The sequence below is a fragment of the Podospora bellae-mahoneyi genome (assembly GCF_035222275.1).
Source record: "Podospora bellae-mahoneyi strain CBS 112042 chromosome 1 map unlocalized CBS112042p_1, whole genome shotgun sequence".
Taxonomy (NCBI): Eukaryota; Fungi; Ascomycota; class Sordariomycetes; order Sordariales; family Podosporaceae; genus Podospora; species Podospora bellae-mahoneyi.
The window spans coordinates 4480771-4508029 of NW_026946359.1; the positions used below are offsets into that span (position 1 = coordinate 4480771).

At 52.4% G+C, this 27259-nt stretch overlaps 8 protein-coding genes across 8 annotated transcripts; 6 read left to right on the plus strand and 2 right to left on the minus strand.

Moving 5' to 3' along the window:
• Window positions 1-650: 650 nt before the first annotated feature.
• Window positions 651-4976, plus strand: QC761_113615 (uncharacterized protein). The gene is given in 7 exon segments (XM_062874639.1): window positions 651-866; window positions 884-3419; window positions 3500-3572; window positions 3698-3804; window positions 3871-4112; window positions 4172-4794; window positions 4807-4976. The coding sequence occupies 5 exon segments, from the start codon at window positions 3400-3402 to the stop codon at window positions 4258-4260; spliced, it is 531 nt and encodes a 176-aa protein (XP_062737786.1). The 5' UTR covers window positions 651-866; window positions 884-3399; the 3' UTR covers window positions 4261-4794; window positions 4807-4976.
• On the minus strand, window positions 1047-7198 carry QC761_113610 (uncharacterized protein). The gene is given in 5 exon segments (XM_062874638.1): window positions 1047-4794; window positions 4807-5968; window positions 6631-6680; window positions 6807-6838; window positions 6939-7198. 4 exon segments carry the CDS (start codon window positions 6983-6985, stop codon window positions 5258-5260), a joined length of 840 nt encoding a protein of 279 aa, XP_062737787.1. The 5' UTR covers window positions 6986-7198; the 3' UTR covers window positions 1047-4794; window positions 4807-5257.
• Window positions 7199-7537: 339 nt separating this feature from the next.
• QC761_113600 (uncharacterized protein) lies at window positions 7538-9745 on the plus strand. Its single transcript, XM_062874637.1, has 4 exons — window positions 7538-8442; window positions 8650-8668; window positions 8737-9052; window positions 9105-9745. The coding sequence occupies exons 1-4, from the start codon at window positions 8402-8404 to the stop codon at window positions 9566-9568; spliced, it is 840 nt and encodes a 279-aa protein (XP_062737788.1). The 5' UTR covers window positions 7538-8401; the 3' UTR covers window positions 9569-9745.
• A 129-nt stretch (window positions 9746-9874) lies between these two features.
• Window positions 9875-11341, minus strand: QC761_113598 (uncharacterized protein; the record flags this gene model as incomplete). Its single annotated transcript, XM_062874636.1, has 1 exon — window positions 9875-11341. One exon carries the CDS (start codon window positions 11339-11341, stop codon window positions 9875-9877), a length of 1467 nt encoding a protein of 488 aa, XP_062737789.1.
• A 1544-nt stretch (window positions 11342-12885) lies between these two features.
• Window positions 12886-16899, plus strand: QC761_113590 (uncharacterized protein). Its single transcript, XM_062874635.1, has 4 exons — window positions 12886-14534; window positions 14597-14917; window positions 14980-15423; window positions 15481-16899. Exons 1-4 carry the CDS (start codon window positions 14421-14423, stop codon window positions 15889-15891), a joined length of 1290 nt encoding a protein of 429 aa, XP_062737790.1. The 5' UTR covers window positions 12886-14420; the 3' UTR covers window positions 15892-16899.
• A 1725-nt stretch (window positions 16900-18624) lies between these two features.
• On the plus strand, window positions 18625-21180 carry QC761_113580 (uncharacterized protein; the record flags this gene model as incomplete). Its single annotated transcript, XM_062874634.1, has 2 exons — window positions 18625-20204; window positions 20272-21180. Exons 1-2 carry the CDS (start codon window positions 20151-20153, stop codon window positions 21178-21180), a joined length of 963 nt encoding a protein of 320 aa, XP_062737791.1. The 5' UTR covers window positions 18625-20150.
• A 575-nt stretch (window positions 21181-21755) lies between these two features.
• On the plus strand, window positions 21756-23084 carry rhp51 (RecA recombinase Rhp51; the record flags this gene model as incomplete). The annotated part of the gene is made up of 2 exons (XM_062874633.1): window positions 21756-21842; window positions 21902-23084. 2 exons carry the CDS (start codon window positions 21756-21758, stop codon window positions 22859-22861), a joined length of 1047 nt encoding a protein of 348 aa, XP_062737792.1. The 3' UTR covers window positions 22862-23084.
• A 48-nt stretch (window positions 23085-23132) lies between these two features.
• On the plus strand, window positions 23133-27123 carry QC761_113560 (uncharacterized protein; the record flags this gene model as incomplete). Its single annotated transcript, XM_062874632.1, has 2 exons — window positions 23133-23988; window positions 24050-27123. The coding sequence occupies 2 exons, from the start codon at window positions 23133-23135 to the stop codon at window positions 27109-27111; spliced, it is 3918 nt and encodes a 1305-aa protein (XP_062737793.1). The 3' UTR covers window positions 27112-27123.
• Between the last annotated feature and the right edge of the window lie 136 nt (window positions 27124-27259).

Below are 27259 nucleotides of genomic sequence, written 5' to 3' on the forward strand. Positions count from 1 at the left end.
TGCAATGCCTATGTCACTCATCACGTTCTCTGGGTCATCACCATGAAGTGGAAATCCCACCAACCTGGGCCTCTCCTCCCGTCCTTCCGTCATCCCAACCCCTGTTGCGGATCAAGCAACCTTCTCCACACGTCAAGAGTGCTGGGCAGCGAGTCTGGAATTACTGCGTACATACTCTATAGCCCTCGGTTGCATCGGTGAGTCTTCTGCAGATCTAAATATGGCATCACTACGGCTAAATAATATCGTCAATCGTCCCGTCCTGCGCACATATTCCCCAGACCAAGGCTTCTTGGGAGCCTCAAGGAGCTTCGGCTGTGCAACCTGTCATCCTCACGCAGCTGGGCGATCCTGAACTGAAGTCTGGGTGGTCATGCCCGGTGGTTGACGGCCAGGCATCCCTTCGTCCCGGATCCAATACCGACACCGGCCGGGAAATTGAGGAACCATGGAGGGTCAATCAAGACCGAGCGCTCTCGAGATGAACCATGCAGTTAGAACCCATGCCAAGTCCAGAATATGCATCTTAGTGAACAGCCAGTGGGAAGCCTCGCCGAAGTGGGACGACCGTTTGATGTCTCGCCTTCCCTGTTTAGTTCACTTGCGGGGACCTTTCAGCTCCGTGATTCACCAAACCCAGCTGGTGGCGGGTCCGGGCATCTTTATCTTGACGTACCAGCACACCCACACACGGCGGCGGCTTGTCGAGACCCGTGCAGACTATATATGCGCTTACAACAGTCAGGAGTTGCAATGTGTTTCAATCGACATGGGCTGATCCTCGCAACCTGGGTTCGGTTTTGCCCATTACCCCATGCAAGAAGCTATGATGCCGCTGCCCCGCGATGGAAGCTCTCGGGTGAGAGCTTGGGAGCTTGGGGAGCTTGGGGGCTTGGGAGCTTGGGTCAACTGCTTTGACCTGGATGGCACCTCGTGGTCAATAGAATGATCGACACACAGGATGGACCAAGCTACGGTACTGTTCACCCGCTATTGACATACATCCTATAGCAGCGCTTGAGGCGGTCGCATCATGGCTTCAATGCCCAGCAAGAGGTGCCATTGCCAAGCCTGGACCAGCGGAACATTCGATACGCATCAGATATCTCCTTCGCTCCGAGACTACACACATACACAGAGGTCAGGAAGGGTATGAGGACCGGCCGTCGAGCCCTCTGCGTTATGCTCGCCTTTACTGTGGGAGTTGGAGAGGCCCTGTTATTGTCCAGGTGCCTTGCTTCGCGGCAGTCGACTGACCCGTTTACCCGATTTGCTGTGGTGTGATTACTTTGGCCTCTGCAAGTCAAGATCGACTGGAGGGATAAAATTTCGGGAAGCTGGATCGCCCGCAAACTATCTTCTTGTCAGGTGGTAGCCGCCGCAAAAGGCACGTGGGCACAAGAGCGCGGTCGTCGTGAAGCTTGAGCAACTCATCTGAAGGCGGCCATCGAGGGGTCGACAAAGGGTTTCATGTCATGTTGAGGTTGCACTCCGATCGAAATGCTGTGAAGTTTCGCATCTTGATGGGTCATTCAACCATGTTTCATACTGATATCCACTTTCCTTCTCTGGACGGCTCGTTGCACCCTAGCCGATCCTAGCTCTGGGAGTCTCTATTGGGACTTGAGTGCTGTGCACAGAAGATGGGGACATGCATATGGAGTTGTATCGAATGCATCACGATGGCCCTGAAAATTTGTTTTCGGAGGTGACCGGTTTGGCCCCCTTCTCCAGGAGAACTTCAGGAACACTTCGCTCACCACAGAGGAGCGGGTCTGGGGACAGGCCGAGGGAAAAAGCGAGCGCCAAACGGTTTTTAGGTACTAGGCGCACGCTACACCAAACGCAGCACGGGTTTTGTGTGTTTCCAGGGCTGTTTCTTGCCATGGATTCCTGTTCCACAGGACCACGATCCAAATCACAGGGGTTTCCGGATATGTTTCCAGCACCCGTTTGCTGCCTCTGGCGTTGTTCATGGGAAACTGGGGCCTTAACGTGAAGGTCCATATTCTGCTTCCACTCGGGCAACCAAAAATGAGTGGGAGGGAGATGCATAATACAGTCGCATATTTGCTAATGCCGGCAAAATCAACACCAATGCCTTCGTCGACACATCCACGGGCAGCTAGGACGAGGTCAGGCTTGCGATATCACCATCGGAGAAAACCTGGACCACGAGTTAGAAACAACCTTTCTGGGCACATCATCTCTGGGCAAGGCAAGATACCTAGACCCCAGCGAGCAGGAATAGCCAGGGGTGACGAAACCAAGGCAGTTTCCCTTCATAGTACAGAAAACCAAGGCCAGGGTCTGTATTGAGCTAGTAGCTGCAAAACTGCCAGGGGTCATCATCAGTGGCAGTGAGGTGGGGTTTAACAGTCCCTGATCTGAAAGACGTTGATCAAGGATCTCACGAATGTCCTCTGACCAATCCTAGCCTTGAACTCCCTGGACTCATGAGTAGCTACGGGGAGCCAGGGCGTATTCGTATGGAGTGTTTGGATCTTTATACAGATCTTCTGTGGCAAACGACACATGTTACACTACTCCTCCATGCCACAGGCACCCGTAGCGAACGCTGTCCTGGGGTTGCGGTCCCTTTGGTATGTTTGATGCTTGTCTGGGAACATAACCATGCTCTCATGGTTATGCCTAGCAGGACATCAACCGGGGCAGCAGAAGCAAGGTACTGCACGGGAGCGACCGACGTCGGCTCACGACAAAGGCCCTGTCTCATGGACCAAAATGCGGCCAAGGCAGAAGCGGTATTCGGGCCCTTCCCCAGGAATAGGTAGCCCGCTGTACTGGCATATAAGACGGGTAGCATCAAGTGCCTGCCAGCGGCTCTGGTCCTTCATCCCCCCGAGTGCCCATCTCTCTCCCACCAACCAACCGGCACCACAGAACATCTTTGGAGAACCCTTGACCCATACCACATAACATAGCTTCGCTAACACCCCACCGTTCCCTGAGCCACTGGTCGCCCCTTCCCCTTACCATCCTCCCAGTCTCGCTTGAGGAACCAAAGGCTTGATTTTATCGAAAAACAGACTGCTTTGTCCGGCTGAAATCATCGAGCCACTCGACTCTCGACTCTCACCTCCGACACCTGGCCGGTTAAGAAGGGCAGTCACCCAGTCTCGGAGCGTTTCTTTTCTCACCCACACTGTTCAGAGGCAAACAGCAGCACCCATCAACCCAGTGCTACTTAGCCCTTGGCCCCCCGCTCTTTTCTTCCAAGCAACCTTCGACTTTCTCTTCCTCATCAAGAGTCGCATTTGCTCCGACAACGGGAGACTCGACTTGATCTGAAAGAGCACTAGTGTCTACTATACACTAGTTAGATCGAAAGAAACTTTCCCTTCCAGTGCAGCCGACGCAAACAAGAAATCCGACAGCATGTCCAAGTTGTTTATTGGGTAAGACAAGAAGTCCAATGGGGTGCAGATTCTGCCTCCTTCCCCACACGCGGCAGGCGACTGGCTAACAGAGAAAACAGCGGCCTCGCATGGCACACCGAGGAGGCTACTCTGAGGCAAAAGTTTGAGGAGTTTGGCGTGGTGGAAGAAGCAGTATGTCGTGGTGCGCTTTCATTTGGTGCGGCTCTTGCTCCTTGTTACCATCGCCCTTGGGCGTTGGTGCTTGGTAAGATCAGGAACACCGCGAAGACTCTGGTCTCTAACCTCTCCTCTTCTAGGTTGTTGTCAAAGATCGCGACACTGGCCGTAGTAGAGGCTTCGGTTTCGTCAGATACACCAACCCAGACGACGCCCAGAAAGCCATCTCTGCGATGAACAACATTGAGTACTTTTGTCCCCCAGACGAACCTCTCCTCCCCTTTGACCTTGCAGTTTTCTGACCCTTCTCCAGATTCGACGGCCGTCAGATCCGTGTCGACAAGGCCTCGGACACTGGTCCCAGAGGCGGCGGACGAGGAGGTCCTCCTGGCTTCGGCCGTGGTGGATACGGAGCCGTCCAGATGGGAGGTTCTCCGATGCCCATGGCATACGGCGCCCCGCAACCGTACGGAATGCCACCCAACGTCTACGTCCAGCCTTACGGACGCGGATACTCCCAGGCCGTCCCGGCAGGCTACGCTGCCCCTCCCCAAAGTAAGACGATACGAAAAAGAACAAGAGGGAGCACTGTCACTAACAGTTCCTTTCCTTAGCCTGGCAACAGCCATACGGATACCCTGATCCCTCCCAGCAAGGCCAGCCGCGCCAGCAGCCGCAGCCTAACCCAGGTCAAGGATACTAGGAATTTCGTCAACCAGACCACCGTGGTTCTCTTCCTCCTAACAGCTTCTTCTAGAAGAAATGACTTTGAGAACCGATACCCAAAACAACACACGACCCGTTCGAGTTTTCTGTACGATCAGGGCTTTTTGCTGCTCTTTGAGAACCACCACATATACCCCGCTCGATCCCTTTTCCGATACGTTTTTTTTGTCTTTCTCATGTTATGATCGACAGTTCTTCGGTTTAGTCGGACGGCTACCTAGACAACAGCAACTGGGCTTTGTTGGCTCCGTCTCCCCGTCCAATTATTATTTGTCAGCCCAGAAGCAAAACAGGGATTTTACCACCCATTTACCTGTGGCATATGTGGTGGTGGTGGCTTCTGAGAAATTTCTGGGCGTGTTTCTGTTTTAATTTTTTGTCTTGTTTGCTTAGTCTTTAATGCATTTCTTCTGCCCGTTTTGTGATATGTCCTGTTTGGTTTGTTTCTTCTTTCTCAAAAGTAGGGATATCATGTGTGTGTGTATTATACTATTGTTGTGTGTGTGTGTGTGTGTGTGTGTATGTGTGTGGGACTAAGGCTGACGACGAAACGGCTGTGGGAATTGGGTTGAGCATTGGGGGGATGCAGATAAAGGGTGTGTTATGAATCAAGGGGGGAATGGGTTATGTCATGGGCTTCCCTTTTGTTCAACAATGCCGCGGTTGTTTCTTGTCTCATGTGCGACATGAGAAACAGAGGGGCGGCTGGGCTGTCTGGGTGGGGGTGAGGAGGTTGTGAAAAAGGAAGAGGTGGGACAGGTGGAATATGCTGCCTGTATTGGTCAGGGGAACGAGAAAGCATCAAGGAGGGGAATAAGAAAAAATAAACCATGAATTGGTGGAGGGAATGAAAAGGAGGAGAAAAAAAGAAACAGAAAACTCGTAGCTGTGCTTTTTTCTTCTTGTGTTTTCAATTTTCTCTCTCCTTTTTGGTTTCTGAGTGTGCGCGTCTGTTTGTCTGTTTACTTCGACCATCACGAAGCCTTTTCTGTCTCTTCTTGCTCGTTTATGCTGCTGACCTTTTGGAACTCGTGATGTTGATGATGATGATGATGCTCATGTTGATGCTCCAAAGAAGAAGAAGAACCGTCCAGACTGACACTGACAGGAGATTGCGCACGCAAGATTTGGTTTTTTCTGTCAGTCTGGCTCACCACCACCTCTCCTTTCCCTTCCGCCGCCGCTGCCGCCGCCACCGCTCGAACCCGATTCGACAGGTCGGTGACGTGCTCGTCACCGCTTTCCGGACTGAGTTCATCGAGGGCCTTTTCGAGACCCCACAAGTAATCACGGTTCAGCCCCGACGGCCCCTCGCTGCGGTAGATGTGCTCGGCTAGCTTCTGGGGGTCCTGCGGGCCGACGAACTGCTCGTTGTCTGGCGTGCCGATGTAAACCAGCGTTTGGATCGGCAGTTTCCCGGGCAGGGCAGTCAGCGGATCGTTGGTGTTGTCATCGATGCTGGGTGCTGGGTAGAAGGGGGTGTAGTGGATTGTGTAGCCGTTTATCTCGCGAATGTCGAGATAGTCCTTCACCTCGGCGACGCGCTCGGGGATGATGCGGTAGGCGACGCCCCAGACTCTCTCGGGGGCCGAGTCATGGTGGTCGGTCAGCTGCTCCCAGTATGAGCGCGAGATGAGAGTCACGACTCGTCCTGGGGCTTCGGGGGTGCCACGGTGGTCTTCGCTGTTGGAAGGGCAAGCGGAGAGAATGATGGTTAGTGAGGTCTGCTTGGTCGGGGATGGAGCTTGAAGAGGGAAACGACAACAAAGGAAGAAGAAAGAAGGGAGGCTGAAGGGAGTAAGAGGGGGGCCCGGTGGGCTGGCCAGGCCTGCGTCAAGTCAATGGGAAGGGATTGGATGCGATGACGTTGATTTGGCACCCAGCTTGCCTGCCATCAGGTCCTCCCTCCCCAGTTTGTTCGTTAATCTGGCCCGGCATGTTGGCCCCTGGGAGATAAACAACAACGTGAAAGAAAGAGTTGGCAGAAGCGAGGACAACAACCCGGAAGCTATGGCCAACGGTTCGGTTCCGGGTTGAGGCTAAGGTGGAATGGATGGGAGGAAGAATGTACCTTGCCTATAAGCGATGGTTAGCTATTATGTTGGGAAAGGCAGATACGTAGTTGGTAGGAGATATGTCGTCAATGGTGGTGGTCCGAGCTGTGGGGGGGTGGGTGATGGGTACGGGGGCGGGAAGGGAAAGGAGAGAGGAAGAAAAGGGCTCAGGGGGAGGCTCGGGAGCACGGGAGGGTTGCAAGGGCAACGACATGGGCGACGCAGAACACATGCACGACACACATCGGCACACACACACACAGACACAGACACAGACACAGACACACACGTACTTGCCAGAACCGTCTCACATAGCCTGTCACCCAGCCTGGGATTCTCCTGTCTTGGCTCAAATTAGCTGCCGTCTTGGATGCCGGAACCAGAGAATGGGGTTCTCGGTATCGATTTATCGATCGCTACGTGATGTTGGGCTAAGGACCAGGCAGGTAGGTGGTAATGGGGAGAGTACCAAAGTGTGGCGGCGGTTTCCAGATCAAACTCCTGTGGTGATTATTTAGCCTCGTGTGTTTCTGACAGCATAAAAAGTCTTGATTTGTTTCCTCATTCCCTTCTTTCCAGAGGGGAGTGTGTAAAAGCTTACCCGTATCCAAACAACCAAAGCTCATCAACTTTGGCTTCGGCTGGCATGTTGACAGCGAACACAGAGTAGTGTGAGTTCGGATCCTTCTTACTAGGCGCGTATACGCAGTAGGGATGATATGAGCTCTTCTTGGTTTGATGTTCTCTTCACGGGGTTAAGCGAAGTGCATGAGCGCCTCACCACACAGATCGAGCCCAACAACTGCAAGGGCCGTACTATTAAAGCCGGCGTGGAAAGTGCTGTTCAGGGCAGGTATTACATAAGGTAGGGAAAGTTGCGGTCAAATTCCAGCGCCAGCGAAAAGGTGGAGGTTCCCATCCAGCTTGTGGGACTATCCGCTGCGGGAGCTCCAACAAGCGTGCTTCACCCGGCGTATCGCCTCATTGGAGATATCAACATATGTATATTCTACAAATCTGTGAGTATTATCTCGTCAGGCACCCAAGTTGGGCTTTGGAGTTTGTGCTGTTTCTCTCATATGATATTGATCAAGTGTCACCCCACCATATGCCGCCTGCCATTACTCATGTACCACGGTCTATTGCTCTGACTCGTGACGGCCTCTTGGTTTGGTTTACTTCCTTAAAAAACCTCGAGAAGGTGACTCTGACAGAGACCGAGAAGGAGGAAAGAGGCTGCAGTTGTCAAACTCGCCAGCGGTAATGCTGAAACCCAGACTAGTCCGGATTTGCGGCAGCAAGCCTTCTCGAAAAAACCGGGGGGAAACGGCAACGAAGGCGCTCCACCTCTCAGATCCTAAAGTTGAAGATGACCCCACCAGGAGCGAGCCCCTGTGATGGACCCTTGTGACGCTTCTGGAATTTGATGGTCAACTGGACCATTTCTGTAGATTAAGTTGATACGGATAAGAGAAAGGAACAGGCTTCAAGATAACGTGGATATAATCTCCTTGCTAGTTCAAAATCTTATAAATAATAGTCATCTCGTCAAAGCATCCGAGTGACCAGTGTCTAGGAAATCGGCCTGGGCAGCAACTGCACGACTGGAACCGGCACCGACGAAACGTCACCGAGTGGCTTTTTTCCAGCGCCAAGGGGACGGATTCCCATGATTACATTTCATGGATACAATTACCGTAAAATCCCCACTACCATCTCGCAGCATCGGGCACCGCTCCAGCACCTGGTGGACAAGACGCAAGCCGCCGTGCTCGGCGTCGAATAAGGGGCAGCTAAAAGTAATATCAACCTGTCGTCTCCCAACTTTTTTCGCGCTTCCCTGAAGAAAAAGGAAGAAAGCCTTGTTTTCCCAGACATACCTATCTGAGGCTGAGCACCCTGCACACCTGGCGCAGTACCAAAAAACATTACACTACTTAACCCCTCGCAAAGACCTCCAACTGTAGCGTCCCCACCGTCCAACCCTCAAACCTGACACACCTCAGGAGAACTACCAGCGACGATCTTGTTTTGCGAATCGCAAACCACCATCTCCTTGCAAAGATGGCCTACAACAGATCCTACAACCCAGATGAGCTGCCCAGGTGAGTGCTGCCGCATGCATGAGAAGCGCCGCAAGCCCAAAACCTCCGTTATCAACGCTCTCTCCTGTGGCTTCTTGCTTTTGCGCTTGCGCCAGGGGGATAGCACCCCACCATATTTGGCACTTTGCTCCCCCCTCCATCACCACATCGCCACCACTACCTGATGGTCGTATCGTTTTGCTAACACGCCGCGTTTGCTTTCCTCAGATTTGCGGAGCCAGAACAAGTGAGAACTGCCATTCTCTAATCCATCATTCTGCAAGAAGCTAACCAGCCGTCCCCCCTTCGTATCAGAAAGGACCAAGGTCGCCCACTGGACAGGCCCCCCCTCCATCCTCCCGATACGAGAACAAGCCACCCCCGCCTCGCCCGATCGAGCACAAAAACTCACACTACGACCGCTACGACCAGACCAGCCGGTTGTCCCCACGACACGCCCCGCCTCCGGACCGATACGGCGGCATGAGCCCCCCTCCGACAGCTACCCAGGGACGCCCGGTTCAGCAGACCCGTCCGCCTGCCAGCTCCCGCCCACCCCCGAGTCCCGCCCCGCGCGATAGCGCCGCTGACCCAACCTTGCTCCCTCTCTTCCGGGCCGTGGACAAGGATGGTAAGCTTCGCGCCATGGTCCTTTCCTTTCTAACCAAGCTAACAAATCAAAGGCACCGGTCAACTCTCGGAAAAGGAGCTCTCGGCCGCCCTCGTCAACGGCGACTGGACCGCCTTCGATCCACAAACCGTCCGCATGATGATCCGCATGTTCGACTCTGACCGGTCAGGCACCATCGGATTTGAGGAGTTTTGCGGGCTGTGGTCCTTCCTTGCCTCGTGGCGCACGCTTTTTGACCGGTTCGACACGGACCGGTCGGGGAACATTTCCCTGGAGGAGTTCAAGGGCGCACTGGTGGCGTTTAGGTACCGCCTCAGCGACCAGTTCATCAAGGTTCTGTTCAAGACGTATGACAAGAGGGGGGAGGGAGTGATGAGCTTTGACTTATTTGTGCAGGCTTGTATTAGCCTGAAGAGGATGACGGATGTGTTTAAGAAGTATGATGAGGATCGGGATGGGTATATCACGTTGAGCTTTGAGGATTTTTTGACGGAGATATTGAGGCAGTTGAGGTAGATGATATGATGGGGGTGATGGGACATAGGGAGATAGGGATTTTTAATCTGTGTGTCTAGTTTTGAGGCATGGCGTGTTGTTGCTCCATTTTTGGGCCTTTTTTTTTATATAAAAAAAAAACCGACGGTTTTTCCACAGATTATTTTATTCAACAATGGGCAAAGGTGGTTGATCATACCGTTTGGTTTTGTTGTTTCATGAGCATAACAGGCAGAGCGAGCGAGTAGATGAGTCACTCAAGACACATTAGTCATTGAGGTGTAGCCAATTCATTGTTGACAACCGTAGTCTAGGTATTAGGGCTTTTCAAACCGGCACCCTCCCTCCGTGATGAACCTCTTCCTTTTTGAGAAACAACTCCAAGTTGGACCGCCAATTGCACTTTTCCAAAGAGGGGATGGATATCCCTGCTGCTGCTGTTGCTGGCGTTTTCCCGGAACTTGATGAGCCAACATTATCCTTGGCAGTCTTGTTTTTGTTGTTGTTGTTGTTGTTGTTGTTGTTGTTGTTGTTGTTGTTGTTGTTGTTGTTGTTGTTGTTGTTGTTGTTGTTGTTGTTGTCGTCGTCGTCGTCTTGACCCTTAGTACTCTCAGCATCGCCGTGATCATGGCATCCCTGCTGCTCATCTTGCAGTTCCCCTCGGTCGGTGAACGTCCCCATGACAACACCACCACCACCAGGCTTGCTCGTCGTGCTGTGAAGGGTGGTCTTCTCGCCGGGTTCAAGGACAAGGACAGCTGTCTTGTTTGTTGTTGTTGCATTCTCTTCTTCTTCTTTTGTTGCGAGAAGCTGATGAATGTCGTCCTTGGTGTACTGCTTGGGGATTTTTCTTCTTCTGGAAAACAACAGCCTGTTGATGAGGCCGCGGAGGACTAGGTCGCCGTTGTGGGCGCCAATCCAGACTTTGGCGGCTAGTTTGATTGCTATTCCGATTCCTGATGGGACGGTCCCGCGGTGGTGGGTGTTGTTGAATGGGTGGAGGAGGACGGTCAGTGGGAGGGCGGCTTCGGAGATTAGGTGGTTGGTTATGTAGGTGTGGATTGTTGGGTAGGGGATTCCGTGGGGGATGTAGAGGATGCTGATGGGTCTGTCGTCTAGGGGTGGTAAGGGATGTTGCTTCGGTTGTTGCTGGACTGAGACTGGAGATAGGGGGGTTCTCACACTGGTTTGGGATTTACTCCGGAGTCGTGGGGGAAGGGGCAGGTGGTATAATGGGGGTGGTGGCGGCCGGTAGGTGATTCCTATTGCGTATTGAAGGCCTAAAATATCGTGCTTTCGAGGAAGGAAGGCTACTGTTATTTCTCCTGGCTCTCCTGGGGGTGTGGATGGGGTTGGGAATCGCAATATGTGAAGTCTGCCTGGTTCTTGGGGTTTCCATTTGGGCAGTGTTCTGACTTTACTCTTCTCAAAGTATTTCCAGCTCTTGATTTTGCTTCCTGAGGCTGGTGTTGTTAAGATGACCGTTTTCGTACCAATGGCTGGGAGCTGCTGGAGGGTAGCTTTATTGCAATGTTTGGAGCTGTGGTGGGATATAATGACCAAATCTGGCTCGGGAAGCTCAAGGAGAGACAAGATGCAGGGTGGCTGTCTGTGAGTTTCTTTAGCTATCTTTGAATGCATGACTTTGCCCGGTCCTGTGATCCATGGGTCTAGCAGAATTCGGAATGGCTTTGGGCTCTTGGATGGACCAGCTCGGCTGTGTTCATAGATTCTGGGTTCAAAGGCCAACAAAAAGGTGGCATCGCTGTTGAGGTGTTGTATAGTGACGGCCATCAAGCCTGACCTCAACCGGACTCAACAGTTATGACCCGATAAGGTAGGGCCATATAACCAATGTTTCTGGAGCGAACTTGACTCGGAAGCAGAGAGTCTGAATCTATACCTGTGGTTGTGATAGACAGGGACAAAATTGACGGCCGACTGAAAAGCTATACCTCAGTTTCACGTGCTCGATAAGAATCTGTGTCCACGCTGGCAAAGTGTGATACCGTGAAACATAAAAATCCACTCACGACGAAGTAAACTCCTACCAACTCGACCTTCACTGGGGAATTTTCGTCCATGTCCGACCACCGCGGCTGTGGTTGATGTAGCCCAAGGAATAGTAGTGTACCTGTAAGAGTGAGCTGTGATAACACAGCCGGCAGGTGTAATATGAGCATTCTCATCGTCCAACGATAGCCGTATGATAAGTCGATGAAGACGGGTTGTTGAATACGCGCCTGAAGCGTGATCTGGTACAACCATTACACCGAACCTGACAACTTGACAAGCTGACAAACAAAACATGAAATCCTCGGAAAGCTTCGTTGAAGGAAGTCAGTTGGCCAGCCAGCAAGATCAAACAGCGTGGGAATCATCTCAAGTATTTGTGGAGGTCTCAGGAGAGAGAATACAATCTCGCCAGCTCGAGCTCCTGATTGTGATTTATGGAACTTGTGTCTTCCAAGTCAGGTCGAGACTCTGTAGAAGCCAGCTGGGGCGGGTGCCGAGCACCGAGAAAAGCGAAGCCGTGTCTCACGAGCGGTTACTCGCGATGCACCTGCAGATCAATCTCGTGACGTTGAGTCGATTAAGATTTGCTTCGACGGGTGTTTGGTTCGTTTCTGTTCGTTTGGCTAGCCTTCTCGAACTGCCAAGCAACTCAAGAGTCCACCTCCGTTTCCTCGGTTCAATTCATCGTGTTCAACTTGCCACCCAAGACCTGTGGCTCTGGTGGCTTCGAGGGGCAACAGCTACGCTTGTCATGGAAAACCTGGCTGTTGTGTTCCGACTTGGAAAAGCAATGTCTGTTGAGCTCTATGCATGCCGAAGGCCCACCCACATTGGACAACTTACTCCGGTTACTTGAGCATCGCGAAGATTGTTGGTTAAGCACCTGGTGTGTTGAAGCGACACCATCGTGATATAGAGATCTTGTTATCATAGCAAATCGATAAAACTGATAAGAGGAGAGGGGCAAAAAGAGAGCCACCCCGCAATAGTCTGGCGATCCACTGCCCCGCAGACCCACCTCGAAATCAACGCTCAAGGGTCGCCTGGAATCCCTGCTTTGCCATTTGGGGTCGTTTTAATGTTGAGTCAAGTCGTCTGGATATCGAATGTCGAAAAACAATGTTTGGTTATGCATGAAAATACCGCGACTCGCTATGTTTGAGCCAGGCACACCATCGCGCCTGGTGTTCTATTTTGGTAGGATAGGCACAGGCATAGCTACCAAGTATGCACGGGATCTAGAGAGCTTCACAGGTCCTATTGCACAGCGTTCCGTCCCAAAGAGCACAGCTCTTGTCTGCTACCGTTTTTTTGGGAGCTTTGCCAGGAAAGCTTCCTAGCATGGGGGTAGCTCGGGAGAGTCCTCCCGGCATCCAATCATGTCGGCGCATGTGCTCAACTTGTCGAAACTCGAGCACTTTTTCTCGTTTGCTCGACAGGCACCCCGCCCCTTCTTGATCGCGTCCGGGAGGCCCGTCATCTGTTGTTCAACCGAGTCAAGTCCGTCACCAGCCCGTGTCAGTCGGGTTTAGCGACGAATGGAGAAAACAAAACTCTCGTTTCCCCCCCACTGGCGCTTCGACTGTCCGCTACGAAGATGTTTGAGCCTCCAAGGAAGGCAGGCCTGGTACAGAGTAGGCTGAGCTGAATGAGTTGAGAGCAGACCACGGAGCTCTCAGCTCAGACAACCGGTTTCTTGTTGGCCAGAAAACAGGCGCTGCGTGGGCGGAAGCTCGCCTCTCGCATCATCCCAGCTGCCGCTTGTTCTGGCCATCCTACCTTGGAAAGACGTCGAGGCGCCTGACACTACCTGACCTGACCGCCTCGAGAGACTAGAGGCCTCTGTTGCCAGGTTCCAGGTCAAGAGTCCTGGGCATCCCAGTTTGCGGCTGCACCACGAGTATGAGTTGACGCATTTTGCATGGAATTGCACAGCGTGATGGCAGCTTTTGTCTGCCATGCTGACTCCCGAAGCAAGAGTCCATTTTCCCCTGTCTGCCCTGACGACATGACGCCAGCAGCTGCGGGTTTGACCCCGTCTTCTTCTTCCCTTATCCATCCCACACCTCCAGCTCCGGGATTGCGTGGAGGCGATCCTACCCCGGCACAGTAGGCGTGGCTTGTTCAGACTGTGGCCTGCTAGCCGGTACTTGTACAGACACCAGGCTCTGGGCGCCGTTGAGCGGGTTTGCAAAGCACGGCAGTCTCTCTTTAACAAGGTGGGCAAGGCTTGGATTAAACAGGTAGCAGACAGCGTGGACAGAGAGAGCTGCTTTCGGAGCGGGTGACCCCAAAGATACCTAGGCGCATGGCTCAATACCCGTCAATGAGAATGTCGGCACCGTGTCACTGCTTGCTCGCTGATGCTTACCTTAGTGCTTGTCCCTGTCTGGGGGGTGCTTGGCTCCCATTGCTTGATGTCGAGGACGGTCCCCGCTTCGATCCCCGCCCTCTCCCTTCGAGCTGTTCCATCCATTCATTGTCTTTGCTCCCACCCCAGGCCCCAAGGGGAATTGCCACCACCGCCCGTCCATTCTTCGAAACACCTCTTGTTACACCTGCAAGAAGGAGCTTGGAGCTCTTTCTTCCCCAAAGCGCAATTCCAGAAAACAATTCATTTTCTAGCTTACCGTCGACAGGTCCAAATGTAACAAGCTTCGCGGTTGTCTTTTTTCTCAAGTGCTCAACTGAATTACATACTGCGACCCCGACCCTAACCGCTCAGCTTCTTATCGGCACCGCAATTGCCTGTCGCTGCCTATCGTCGCTATCGCTATCATCGCCTATCGACTCGACCTCCGAGAGCACCTCCCCCGCCAGAGCACTCGACATCGCATGGTGGGGTTAGCATCTCAAGATGCCTCCAAGGTCTTCTCTCACTTCGTCCTTTTCCATTACCGACGCCAACAATGAGGTTGTGTGCCCGCTTCACAATCAGGATGGTTCCAGTTGCAGAAAGCGCTGCATTGGCGTAAGTCTGACCCGTCTGATCTCGACCGCCACAGCTTGCGCTGACAAGGCTCCCGACTGCAGGAGAAGAGATACCGCTCAATGCAGGAGCATATTCGAAGAGCGCATCCAGAGCACTATATCGCCAAGCTGCCTGCAACCGAGGAGAGCTTCTTGCTCATGATCAACACCCCACCGCGACCGACCGCCCAGCCTACCTCTGCTCCAGCGCACATGAGCCAGAACAAAGGACCGGCGCATGGCTACCGTAGAGATGACTCCAGTGCCCCTGGCACCCCGCGGCACCCTGATGAGTACCAGGGCGGAGCCGCCATGTATCCTGCTGCAGCCGCCCTGGCGCAGCTGCACAGCTACAAGAGCGAGCACGGATGGGAGTCTGAAGGGGTGAGTGGAAATCGCTGTTGAATTGCAGTGCGCAAACGCTGATTGGAATTTCTTTCATACAGGACTGGCATTCAGACCACGAAGGCGGCAGGCCGAGGACATCGGTCGAACTGCCACCCATACATCTGACCAATGCAGATGTGACGAGCATGCCGTATTCCGGTCTTGATCCTAATAGGCGTCGCGAGGTTCTTCCCTCGATTATGGCCAACTCTCCCCCAGGCCGATCCTCAACCCTCCCGCCACTGCACAGACCCCTAGATGCCAACCGCCCGCGCAAGCAGTCCATCTCAAAACGGAGCCATCACCGGAGAAAATCCAAGGGTGCTGCCGCTGAATGGCTGCGCCGGATTCAAAATGATGTGAATCCCGATCTCCTCAAACCAGGCGGTGCCGACAGAAAAGCCCTTTCGGTCGAGCCAACAACTGATTTTGGCAAGCGCTGGGAGGATCTGATCGATGCGGCCGCCTCGGCAACGGAAGACATCGATGAGGACAGAACTCCAGTGAGTCTGAAATTCCCTTCCATGTTCGACCCACGCCTGACGACCCAGGTGCCTCAGTCGCCCGTATCCATCCCACGTGCATCACTGCCGCCATTCCCTCACAATACTTTCACGAGCTACCAAGCGTCCCCCTTACAACAAGCCCTCACGCCCCCGTCTTACAACAACGAAGGCCCCGACCCGTTCCCGTCGGTCGAGAGCGGCGAAAGCGGCGATAATTTTCACATCGAATCTCGGGGCCTGTCCGATTCGTCGCCCAGCTTTTCCTCCCAAAACACGCAGATATACTGCGCTGCCTGCCAGGGCGTCTCGCTACTGCGGGAATCTTATGCTTGTACCGAGTGCATCTGCGGTCTTTGCCAGGCATGCGTCGACGTCTTGATGGGTGAGCAGGGTGCTCGCAGGAAATGCCCGCGTTGCGCCACGATAGGGGGCCGCTTCAAACCCTTTCAGCTCGACATTCGGTAAATCATTTTGACCGAGTCATCGACGCTGCCTCAACGTCTTCTCTACTGTCTTTTCTACTAATCATCATACGGACTTGGCGTCAACTTCGGGCGGTTTCTTCACTTTCATACGGCCCTCATTTTCAGCACCATCGGCATCTGTGGGATATAGCAACATCATTTTTACGATACTTCATGTAACACCCATCACGAGAATGGGTTTTTGGTTGAGGGGATGAGCCTCGACATGTAGGGATAGTCGCACAGCAGCGACTGAGGACTTTTTGACGACTATACGAACCATCCAGCGAGCCCGATGGGCATTTCGCTTCAATCTGATCAGTGAAGGATATATACCCTTTTCATATGGGCCCGATCTTCGTTGGGGATGGTCAAACCAATATAGCATGGATCGACTGGGGGGTTCTATTGGCGTAGCTGGTTTGAATTTTGTCTGGGGAAGACCAAAACGGCGTTTTTGCTTTTGCGTTTTTTTTTGATCTTTCTGCCTCCCCACGTTATTTGATGCTTTGACACTTTGACGTTTCTAGTTGTGAAACTTCTTTCTTTCACGCTCATTGAGGCCAATTGGCGTTGGTTGGGTTACGTGAGACCTTTTGCTTTTCAGTTCTTTTCAGTTCTTGCCCTTGCTCAGCATGTCAGCTAGCTTGCGCGTTTTTTCTTTTGGCTTTGGGGAGATCTCGTAGGCGATTTCGTCATGACATTGTTTTAGCGATAAGGTGTGGAGAGTTTCTGGGTTGGAGGACCGCCGATCTACTTTGTCTGGATCCTGAGGTCGACAACACCGTTTCCCCATTCAACTAGAAGAAAATTTCTCTCAACGACTACCACCGGGTTGTTGTTGCTTACGGCCTGGCCTTGCCGACAGCTTTATCGAATATTTTGAATTCTCTGTAGTGTAGTAAGGCAATTTTCACATAGGACCTAGCAAGGCCAATCCTGCCTGTTTTGAGTTGACATCCTTTGCTGTGCCTGCTGCCTGGGTGTGTTGACTTTCTCTTGAAAGAAACTTGAAGAAGGTATGTGTAGTAGTGGTTTCCACAAGGTCAATCACCAAACTGTACGGGCCTCTGCACCATCCACTCCTCTGCAGTAAGAACCTTTTTCTCGTCCCCATTGCCTCGTTCTTTTTAGTATTGGTTTAAACTTACCTGGTATTATTCACCCCTGCCCCCGTCGCACTCAAATCTATCTACGGTCTTGATCAAAATATCATTGTTCGGCCTGACAAACTGCACGATACTGTGCCTCTTTTTCATCCCGTCGCTTCCAACAGTGGCACAGCAGGGTGTTTAGCTGGTTTGAGGTAGCCGTTTGTGAGTATCTTCCCTAGATTGACGATAGCTTGCCCGGTGAGAGGCCGGACCCATTCCCATTACCCGGGGATCGGGGAAGTGGTGGATTCTATGTCGAGGCCGCCGAGCAGAGTTAAAGAGGATGATGGTTGCGGTTGCTGAAGTCGGTCTTTGGGGGGAGCAGGCGGGGGGGGGGCTCTGTGCCATTTTACTGTGGCGAGGAGTAGATGGTATGTGTTAGGCGCCTAATCATGGTTGAAAAAGTCGTCGAGATTGGTGAAAGTGATGGCTGAGAAGGGCAAGTTACAAGTTTTTGGACTAGGATGGTCAAGAGGGCATGGCAGGTGGATATGAAAAGGTTTTTAGCAAGGGGAGATGGGGGGGGTTTACTCCCGAGAGCAAGTCAGAAGAGGTAGCAGGGTGGAAGAGGTTATCTTTGCGCAATGTTGAAGAACCTGGTGTGTGACTGGGTGGGTGGATGAGATCGGCTGTTTCGACTTTGCCGGCTGGCCTGTAACTAACTACCATAATGAGGCGGCTTTTTTTTGGAGGGAGTATTTCTTTTTTCGTCGCGACTGGTGAAGCTGAAAAGAGTCTCGGCAAGATCGTAGGGTTGGGAGGATTGAGAGAGGACGGCGGCGGCGCCTTGGGGGGTGGTGGCGGAGGCCGAGGTGAAAGAAGCCTTGGTTTTTGCATGCTGAAAGGGGTTTAGATGATTCTGTGGGGCCGCGCGATAGTAGTCTTGTGTGTGAGTTGGTGTTAGGGATGCCAAGGGAGGTTTGGTGGGAATGGGGGAGTTAACGATGAGTCAGTCAGAGCTGATAGCTGTTTTGAAGAACATTAACTGAAGGAAGGGTTAGTGAGGTGAGAACAATAACAGATTGGGATAGCTTTGGTCAGCTTACAGCTCTGACAGCTTAATACTACCAGCTAATCACCCACCAAGAAACACAAGCACGTCCAAGGAGGAGGTGTGGCCGCCAGGAATGCTCCAGACGGTAACTCGACTAAGCTGCAAGGGAGGGAAACCTCTTGCCATTCATTCAGGCTAGATTGCCCTCTTCAAGATATTTTGGTTGTACGAAATACAAAGTGAGCTTTCTCATTAGTGTTCGTCACATATCAGCTGTGATGTAGAAGGTCTTTTCCGACTGGGTATAAAGAGAGATATTTTTACCTATGTATTTCAGACGATGCAATCTTTCCGGCCCCTTTTTTCATTTTTTGTTTCTAATCAGGAAGGTATGGAAACGACTGACACGAACTGGTTGCTAGGGTGACACGCCAAGCTAACCCCCTGCCCCCTTTTTCAGCTGAGCCCTACATAATCTTGGCAACGTCTACTGGTGCGGATCATTGACATGGGTTGCCAGCCTCAACTTCAGCTGCCCTTGGCGCTGTGAATTTCGCCATCATGTTCAACAGCTTCAAATTGTGGATTCGATTAACGTCTTGATGCTTAAAAGCGGCCAATTCGTAGCTGGTTCCCATGACTCCGATGGTGATCATAAGGTCCAGTGGAACGCAGTGCGCAAACCCCCACGATGAAGCTTCACCGCGTTTGCCGCGTCATTCGTCCTCGCCGAAGCCGACATGATTGCTGCAGAGAAGGGGAGGTAAATGCCGAGGAGAGAATGCTGAATGTTGTGGCAATATGGATGAATTGCCAAGCAATCTACCAACCCTTTGGCGAGGGCTAAGGTATTGAGCAAAGCTTCGACTGCAAGTAATCTATTCGCTGGCACCCTGTGCGTTATTCTTGTCAGTTCTCGGGCCGCCGCCCCCTTTGACAGACGATGATCATCACCACAATCGATTACCACCACCACCCCAAGGCTCGATCGTGGGTCCAGAGCCTGGTTTTGAAGCTCAAAGGCCAGGTTGCTATCTTCTCAGGTGTGCATTGCGTATTTAGCCTGGTGAGGAGGTGGTGGTCATTGGGATGCAAGGAACGCCCCACTTGTGCTGGTGAGTGTGCGAGTTGACGGATTGTAGGTTGCAATGGACCGCGTCTAGAATGACGGGAGGACAAGCCTCGTAGGCTCATCGGGCGGGAGAGTGATGGCAGAGTTGCGGTGTATGAGGGGTGCTTTGTGACTTCTTCGGCGCTAGAATTTGTTGAATGCCGGTACCCGAAAGCCTGTCTTGTTTCCAGTACAAAATGGGGAGACCTCGTCAGATCGTTTGCTCAGTGGTTAAGTGGGCTCGTCGTTTGTCGTCCGGTCTTGTTTAAAGTTCTTGCAGTTTCTGTCATTGGGCTGTTCTCATCCATCTCAATCTTGTTGCTCTTCTTAACTTTTTACAAGGACTTTGTGTTGCACCACCCCCTCTCTGGCAAAGAGGCCATCGGTTGACCTGCGTTTCACTAACCATTGGAGTGGTATCGTGAAGAAAACTTAGAAGGCGCCATCCCGGAGTATTCAGCCCTGTGAATGCAACTAGCCGTTCGCAGCCAGAGTTGCCAAAATCAGCTTCCCCCTGGGCATCACCGCGAGGCCGCCTTGTCCGGTACACTTGGTCGTATCCATTTGGGTCCGCGTAAGTTGCAGCAAACGGGTTACAGCGGTGGTTCAAGTCACGAGTTTGATAGCAGTTCATTCGAACCTGACGACATCGATTGGAAAGAGTCAAGTGGCTCTTCAAAAAGCCAAGAGCGACACACTTCTTGTCTGCCAGACACTTTCCAACGAATCCATCTGTGGAACAAGTCAAAGGCGACGTACCCGAGCCTTACCACATCGTTCCTTCTGGTGACCAACATCCAGCGTGAAATCTTTCACAGTGCACAGAGCTACAGGCAGGACCTCTCCACCGAGACACCGACCTTCAACCCTCCCGAGCTCTCGAAACTCAACATCTCCACCTTACCTGCCTGGAGGCTCGTTAGCCTCCAGCATTCAGCCAGTCCCAAACTTAGCAGTATTTTCATCGGTATCTGGCACAGCTCTATGCACCCGAAACAACAATGGCCAACGGCATCTTTTTTGTTTCTTGGGAGTTGTGGCAGCAGATGACTTTTGTATGTCCTCTACCTTTCTCAACATGCTGTTGAGGGTTTCGTTTCGCTAACTAGGCGTACCTGGCAGATCCTAGCTATGGGAATAGTGGCTGTATTTTGTGCAGGGCTGATGAAACTCTGGTGGAATAACCGTCTGGTGAAAAAACAAGAGCTGTTGGACGAAGAGAAGAGACTGCGGGTGGAGGAGATGCGCAGGTCAGGTCTTGGCATGAAGCGAGCGAACGATATCCCCTTCGGAGTTCGAGCTATACAGGGTGGCGTGGAGGTTGATGGGATATGGATCTCAAGACCTGCATCCCAGGACGACCCAGCTACTGCGAAGCTTGTATCCTCCAATTCGACGGCAAGTAGCCAATCTTCTGCCTTACCACCGGTCTCCCAAGTCTCTTTGGAGAGCCAACGACCGCTTTTTCGAACAATGGGCGGCTTGAATGAGGATACACTTCGAAGTTTGGAGGGGCATGGATCGAGACAGCCTCACGATATCTACGTCCCCACTTCGAGTCAACAAATACCCCATTATCCTAGTCAGCAAAGCTCAGTGTCGTCGCTAGGAGAGTCTGCCTCGGCAAGAAGCAGGAGTGGGAAGGGCAACTCATCAGCACTCAATTCGAGGGTCTATGCGCCAAAACCACTTTGTGAAGGACAGTATCAGTACCATCAGGTGGATAGTGCGCGGAATGGGCAGGACTCACCCCCAGATCCTTTTCAAACCCCGGCCCGTACACCCAGTGGATTCTCAGTTCGACTACCCAGTGGAACACAGACTCCCCTGTTACCAGTGAGCAGCATACCAGCCCCCGAGCCGACCTTTGGGCCCGGAGACTTGCACTTGAACCGTTCTTCTCGGAGGGTGAACGGGGGATTCGAGATTCTACCAGCTGGAACTGTTGGAGGCCCAAGGAAGCTTGACCACTCCGTGAACCCAGTTCCGGGCAGAACTGCGTCCCAGTCTCCCAATAAGCCGAGGACATAGTCGAATGGGGTTGAAGGCAGAGCTATAGCTATGAATTATGAACTTGTATACACCGTCATGTTGGAAATAGCTTTTGGGTGTTAACCATCAGATGAGACAGGAAACTTGGAGTGAGCTTCGGAGGCCGGAGAAGGATGGTATGAATTTGAGAGGCCCGTATTTTTGGAAACTGTTATCACCCTTTCCGCTTTTACAAATTGCTGGGGAAAGTTTGTTGGCTAATCGTAACTGTGGATCAAAAGATATAAATTCATATTGACTTTGAAGCTTCATGAAGATCCAAGGGACCCAATCGGCATGCACCACATTTCCAGGCACGCAGCGGGGGGGTGGTCTTGGCACCGCAGGTTGCTCGACCCACCCTTCACAGGTCAGGCGAAAGTGGTCACGGGATTCCGCGTCGTTGTTGCTCCAAAGCTTAACGCGCCCCGCGCCCACTGAACTGATTCGGGTCAACACCAACTTTCACCTACACGCATCTTCTTCGCCCTTCCAATCCCATACTTGATTGTATCACAAACCTCCGAAGCTGGAACAGGAAAGAGAGCATTGTACACCCTCGCGAATTAAGAAACATGTCGGCTCACGAGGAATACGATGAATCAGCGATGGAGGATGGGGGACCCAACCCTGGCGCGCCCACACCCCTCGCAGCCTTGGAGGTACATTTTAACTACCTCCCACCCTTCCATTTCCAAAATCATTGACTTAAAAATTTTAGGGCGTTGCAGGTCTGACTAAACGTGACATTCAAATGATCATCGAGGGAGGCTACAACACGGTTGAGTCCGTCGCCTATACACCAAGGAGGGTACTTGAACAGATCAAGGGTATCTCGGAACAAAAAGCTCAAAAGATTCTCACTGAAGCTTCGAAACTCGTTCCCATGGGCTTCACGACTGCTACGGAAATGCATCAGCGTCGCAGTGAGCTCATCTCCATCACGACGGGCTCCAAGAACCTTGACACACTGTTGGCTGGTGGCATTGAAACCGGCAGCGTAACTGAAATCTTCGGCGAGTTTCGCACGGGAAAGTCACAAATCTGCCACACACTGGCCGTGACATGTCAGTTGCCTTTTGATATGGGCGGCGGCGAGGGAAAGTGCATGTACATCGACACAGAAGGCACCTTTCGCCCCGTCCGTCTTCTTGCTGTGGCCAATCGATATGGTCTTTCTGGGGAAGAGGTTCTCGACAATGTCGCCTATGCGAGAGCGTACAACTCGGATCATCAACTGCAGTTATTGAATCAAGCAGCCGCCATGATGTGCGAGACACGATTCAGTCTTCTGATTGTTGACTCAGCCACCTCGCTCTACCGAACTGACTTTTTGGGTCGTGGTGAGCTCAGCTCTCGTCAGACCCATCTCGCCAAGTTCATGCGTACTCTTCAGCGTCTTGCTGATGAGTTCGGGATTGCTGTCGTTATTACGAACCAGGTGGTGGCACAGGTCGATGGCGGTCCATCAGCCATGTTCAACCCCGACCCCAAGAAGCCCATTGGCGGCAACATCATCGCACATGCCAGTACAACACGCATCAGTTTAAAGAAGGGAAGGGCTGAGACAAGAATAGCCAAGATTTACGACAGTCCTTGTCTGCCAGAGAGTGACTGTCTTTTCGCGATTGGCGAAGATGGTATCGGGGACCCGGCCCCCAAGGACATGGAGAAGAACTGATGGATTCTCTCCAAAGGCATGGGGTCAATGAGTCTAGTATACATGTATTTATTTGAGCAGACATGAAGGATGGACGGGATGCATTGTAAAGGTTATGGGATGGTAATGAAGGGTCATGGTAGAGACAAGCAAGGCGTTTCGAGACATCGCATTTGTAGGATGATCTTATCTGATTTAGCTTGTACTTTCAGTACTGAATTAATTGCATGGAATTCCTGGCTTATTACCTACCATACAAAACAAAAGCATAAATCAAGGTTCCTGTTGGCTGATGGTCGAGATGCTCCTGCCTGTTGTGTCTTATCAGCTTATCAGAAAACCCATCCTAGCTCAGCCCGGGCCATTCTGCCCAGTCTTGCTCAGAGCTTCCTTGCTTGCTTGGCAAGGCGGCCAGAATTCTGCCCTCCAAAGCTCAAGAACCGCGACCAGTCTACCAGCAACGAAACGCGACAACGCACCCGGGATCGTCGATTGGTCGCTAAAAACATCACATGGGGTCAAGATGCCCTCCAGGAAGTTTGAGATACTCTACAAAGAGGCGCGATTGAATTTAGAGCCTGCTTCGCCATCGTCTATTGTGCAGCTCCGCGTCGCACCGCAAAGCGCCTACGGACGGGCGAGCTCAAACCGAACCAGCACCGAGGACGAGAAGGGCTACCGGTCAAGGAGCCTTGCGACTGCCTCCTCCATCTACTACCGAAAACACCACAAGTCTCCCCGAGCATTCCTCTGGCGTGTCCTCGAAAATGGCACCATTCTTAGCATTCGCGTCGCCGATGTTTGCAAGCAGCAACAAGTCGTCGATGCGCCATTGATTCTCAACCTTCGCTTCCCTTCTGCGATACACAGTTCATGCATCGGCTTTGCAGACCCAAAGGATACCGATTCGTTGTGCGTTTTCGTTGTCGACCAGTCGAACAAGCTGTACTCGATCACACTGCGACCTGAGCTCTTCCGCAACAAGACAACGAGTGACGGGGGGCTGGGAGATGCTTGCCGGGTATACTCGCCGCCAGGGTTTGGGTTTAAGCACCCGCATCGCCTTGCGGTTGTCAACTCTGATCAGTTTATCGTCACTATGCATGACGGCGGCATCTTGAAGTTTGACAGAAACAAGGCACACGATGGTAAGGCCCTATGTCATAGGTCTTGCTGGAACTATTGGTGCTAATTTTGTCATGTTCACAGTACATGCGTCGCCTTGGAAAGAAACCATTTACAATGTTGCCGGCTGGGGACAAAGTCTGCGTGGGCTTGTTCCCTTCCAGCGAAACCCGACGGTCCGATACGAAAAGATCAACATGGAGTTGACAGCGGCCGTATCGACAGCAGTGGCGACCATGGGACTCGAAAACACCGCCTTTCTATTCACGATTTGCTTAGATCACAGAATGAGGGTGTGGGACGTGCGCACAGGTTCAATCTTATACACTGGCGACATCTTGAATGCGAATAGGGATGTGCAGGAAGGGTCGTCATGGAACATCAATCCTTCGCAGAGCAATCTAATCCGAATAGAGGAAGGCGCTCGTGGCGAGTGTCTGGTTACGACCTTTTCGCCTGTCGGTAACGGCGAGTTCAAGTTCTGGAAAGTCAAGGCCAACGATCAGGGGTCGATTCATGTTGCCGACTACTTCTCAGGCCAGCAATTGATTCCTCCGAGCCCATCCTCGATGGATGTCTGGTCAATGGCCGACTTCGCCGTCATGGGCAAAACAGAAGGGCCAGAACTCTGGGCTTTGTGGAAGAACAACACCAGCTATCGCGTGCACAGGCTGCAAATACACCCGCGGAACGGCAATCGGTGCTTTGATGACGGGTGGAAGACGGTTTATATTGAAAACTCGGTACCAACAGTGGAAGCTTCGGGGCCATGGAACTCGATCGACTCCGCTGAGAAATGGCTCGATCTTATCTTCTTCCCTGGGAGATTCTCCAAGGCTACGCTTGAAACTGCCCTGGCCGTTTATGAGAAGGGACTGGGTACCTACAAGGAGACATCTTCAAGAGCGGGCAAGAGTATTGCAGAGTCCATCTGTTCTGTTCTGGGGTCCACGGCGGCATTGGGAAAGACCTCAGCCGGCGGTGCTGATTACGAGCAGTTCAGGGGTACAAGCGAAACGCAGTGGATGCGGTTTTGGCGTCTTTTGCTTGAGCTTGACAAGCAAAGGGGCGAAGCTCTTGCACTGATATATGATCCGGAGGAAGAAATGGTGTGGACTGCATGCGCAGACTTGCTTGCTGCCGTAAGGGAATGCAGCGATATGGACCGTGTTTATTACAATCTTTCGAGTCCAGAGAAGAAGGATGAGGATGTCGCTGCTCTGGTTGCTGCCGGTCTCACATTTGTGGAAGGTTTCAACGACAGTACATCCCAACTAAGCCACGCTGCCCTTCGAGCCGAGTTGTTCCAAGAGTCTTCGCTGCCGGACAGTGAAAGGATGCAGCTGTTCCTAGATCGGGCAGGGTTTTGGTCATCGGTCGGGGATGACGATATCGCCCAAGTCACCGACATTCTTGGTCAGAACTACCGGACAGTAACCTCGCGTCTGTATGAGGATCTGTTTGATTTGATCACAGCCACGAGCGACGCCAACTCACAGGAGCTTAAAGAGCAATTCACTGGGTTTGGGCGGAAGGTCATTGTCCGCTCTGTTCAAGATACAGTCGAGCTTCACCGGAGAATTCTCTTCAGTCAGCTGGTACTTCTTGTTCACATGGAGTTTGATATCGAAAATGAAGAGGAAAGCCCACTTCACTCGCGGTTCGACGTGGGTTCCATCTACCGGCGATTAATCGGGGCTCTCCGAAGACTGGAGCATCTGAGGTGGATGGTCAAGACAGAGCTGAACATTCCAACCAGAGTTGCGGTGGTGTCTGGTGTTTCTTCTCCTCAGTTAGCCAAGCGTGGACAGGAGGAGACACACACTGTGACAGCTCTGGAGGGGCTTACAGGTCACCTCTATGGGTTGCCAGAAGATAGCAATGAGCCACTAATTTCCGCCATCACGGACCTGGTATTGGACCTCTGCGCCCCTGGCAGCACGACCATCCTCCAGACGTGCCTTCTCCAATGCGGCCTGCTCAAACATGACCGACCAGATCTTGCACTCGAGCTCAAGCCGTTCGCCGACCAGGATCCCTTTTCCATTTATATCCAAGGTCGTGTCTTCCTTGCACACAAGGATTACGACACCGCTGCCTACTACTTCAGAAGAGCAGCCATTGGCCTCAGCATCACCATGAAGCACATGGATCGCCACAGCTCCGGCCTCCTCGACGATACAGAATGGAACCTCCTTAACAGTGGGCTCCCCAATTACTACAGCCATATCGTCTCTCTCTTCGAACGCCAAAAGGCTTACTCATACGTTGTGGAGTTTTCCCGCCTGGCTCTTCAATTCGTGCAAACAAGTGCGCAGGACACAGCAAGCATTAAAACTGAAATGCTGAGCCGTCTGTTCACCGCCTCCACGGCCATCTCCCACTTTGAGGAAGCCCACTCTGCTCTCCTCCAAATGCAGGACGAATCCCTGCAGAGATCCTACCTCCGCAAGCTCGTCGAGAAGATGTGCGAGACGGGCCAAAACAAGCAACTCATCAGCCTCCCCTTTTCCGGTCTGCAGCCCAAGGTGGATGACATCCTCCTCGAGAAGTGCAAAGCCACCCGCGACGTCCTCAGCGGGGTACTCTACCACCAGATTCTCTACGCCTGGAGAATCAGCCACAACGATTACCGCGGTGGCGCCGCCATCCTGCTCGACAGGCTCCAAAAGCTCCGCCAGGCAGGCGAGGGCGACAAGATCAACAGCGTCAACGGCGACGCGCTGGACACGCAGGTCACGAGGCAGTATCTTCTTTTGATCAACGCGTTGAACTGCGTGCCGCCCGAGGAAGCTTACATTCTGGAGGATGTCTCTTCCGAGGAGAAATTGACCCCCGCTGCTCCTAGAATTAACCACGGCGGCGGTGGTGGTGATGACCTCGACGCGCAGCTGGAGGATCTCTCAAAGAAGCTCGATGTCGAGAACGGGGGGGATGGGGAGGAGGAGGACGCGGCGCTGGTTGCAAAGATGAAGTCGTTCTTGTCGAGGCCGGCGGAGGGGCAGGCGCCGAGGAAGCTGCTGACGCTGGCGGACATTAGGAAGAACTACCAGCTCGAGCTGGACAGGATTGTGGCGATTCAGAATAACCAGTTTGGTATCATGGGGGAGGGCGACGAAGACGTGGACATGATGGATATTGCTTAAAACAGACAACAGCAAAAACGTAGAATTTGTAGATGGAGGGGGGGAGGGGGAGTAAGCCAAGCAAAGGGAAGATGGATGGGTACCAAGGGATGCGGCGGCTGGGTGTTAGTGTTTTTTGCTGGGTCTTGTAAATGAATGCTTTTTCCGA

What these genes read in the sequence shown, in the direction of transcription:
- QC761_113615 (XM_062874639.1), top strand. Translation starts at nt 3,400, where the DNA reads ATGTCCAAGTTGTTTATTGG. An exon ending in TCTGCGATGAACAACATTGA is followed by an intron (nt 3,805 to 3,870) that starts GTACTTTTGTCC and finishes ACCCTTCTCCAG; the next exon opens with ATTCGACGGCCGTCAGATCC. An exon ending in CTACGCTGCCCCTCCCCAAA is followed by an intron (nt 4,113 to 4,171) that starts GTAAGACGATAC and finishes TCCTTTCCTTAG; the next exon opens with CCTGGCAACAGCCATACGGA.
- QC761_113600 (XM_062874637.1), top strand. Translation starts at nt 8,402, where the DNA reads ATGGCCTACAACAGATCCTACAACCCAGATGAGCTGCCCAG. An exon ending in CCGGGCCGTGGACAAGGATG is followed by an intron (nt 9,053 to 9,104) that starts GTAAGCTTCGCG and finishes AACAAATCAAAG; the next exon opens with GCACCGGTCAACTCTCGGAA.
- QC761_113590 (XM_062874635.1), top strand. Translation starts at nt 14,421, where the DNA reads ATGCCTCCAAGGTCTTCTCTCACTTCGTCCTTTTCCATTACCGACGCC. An exon ending in ACGGATGGGAGTCTGAAGGG is followed by an intron (nt 14,918 to 14,979) that starts GTGAGTGGAAAT and finishes TCTTTCATACAG; the next exon opens with GACTGGCATTCAGACCACGA. An exon ending in TCGATGAGGACAGAACTCCA is followed by an intron (nt 15,424 to 15,480) that starts GTGAGTCTGAAA and finishes CAGGTGCCTCAG; the next exon opens with TCGCCCGTATCCATCCCACG.
- QC761_113610 (XM_062874638.1), bottom strand. Translation starts at nt 6,985, where the DNA reads ATGCCAGCCGAAGCCAAAGTTGATGAGCTTTGGTTGTTTGGATACGG. An exon ending in CTTTGGTTGTTTGGATACGG is followed by an intron (nt 6,839 to 6,938) that starts GTAAGCTTTTAC and finishes TAATCACCACAG; the next exon opens with GAGTTTGATCTGGAAACCGC. An exon ending in ATGTGAGACGGTTCTGGCAA is followed by an intron (nt 5,969 to 6,630) that starts GTACGTGTGTGT and finishes TGCCCTTCCAAC; the next exon opens with AGCGAAGACCACCGTGGCAC.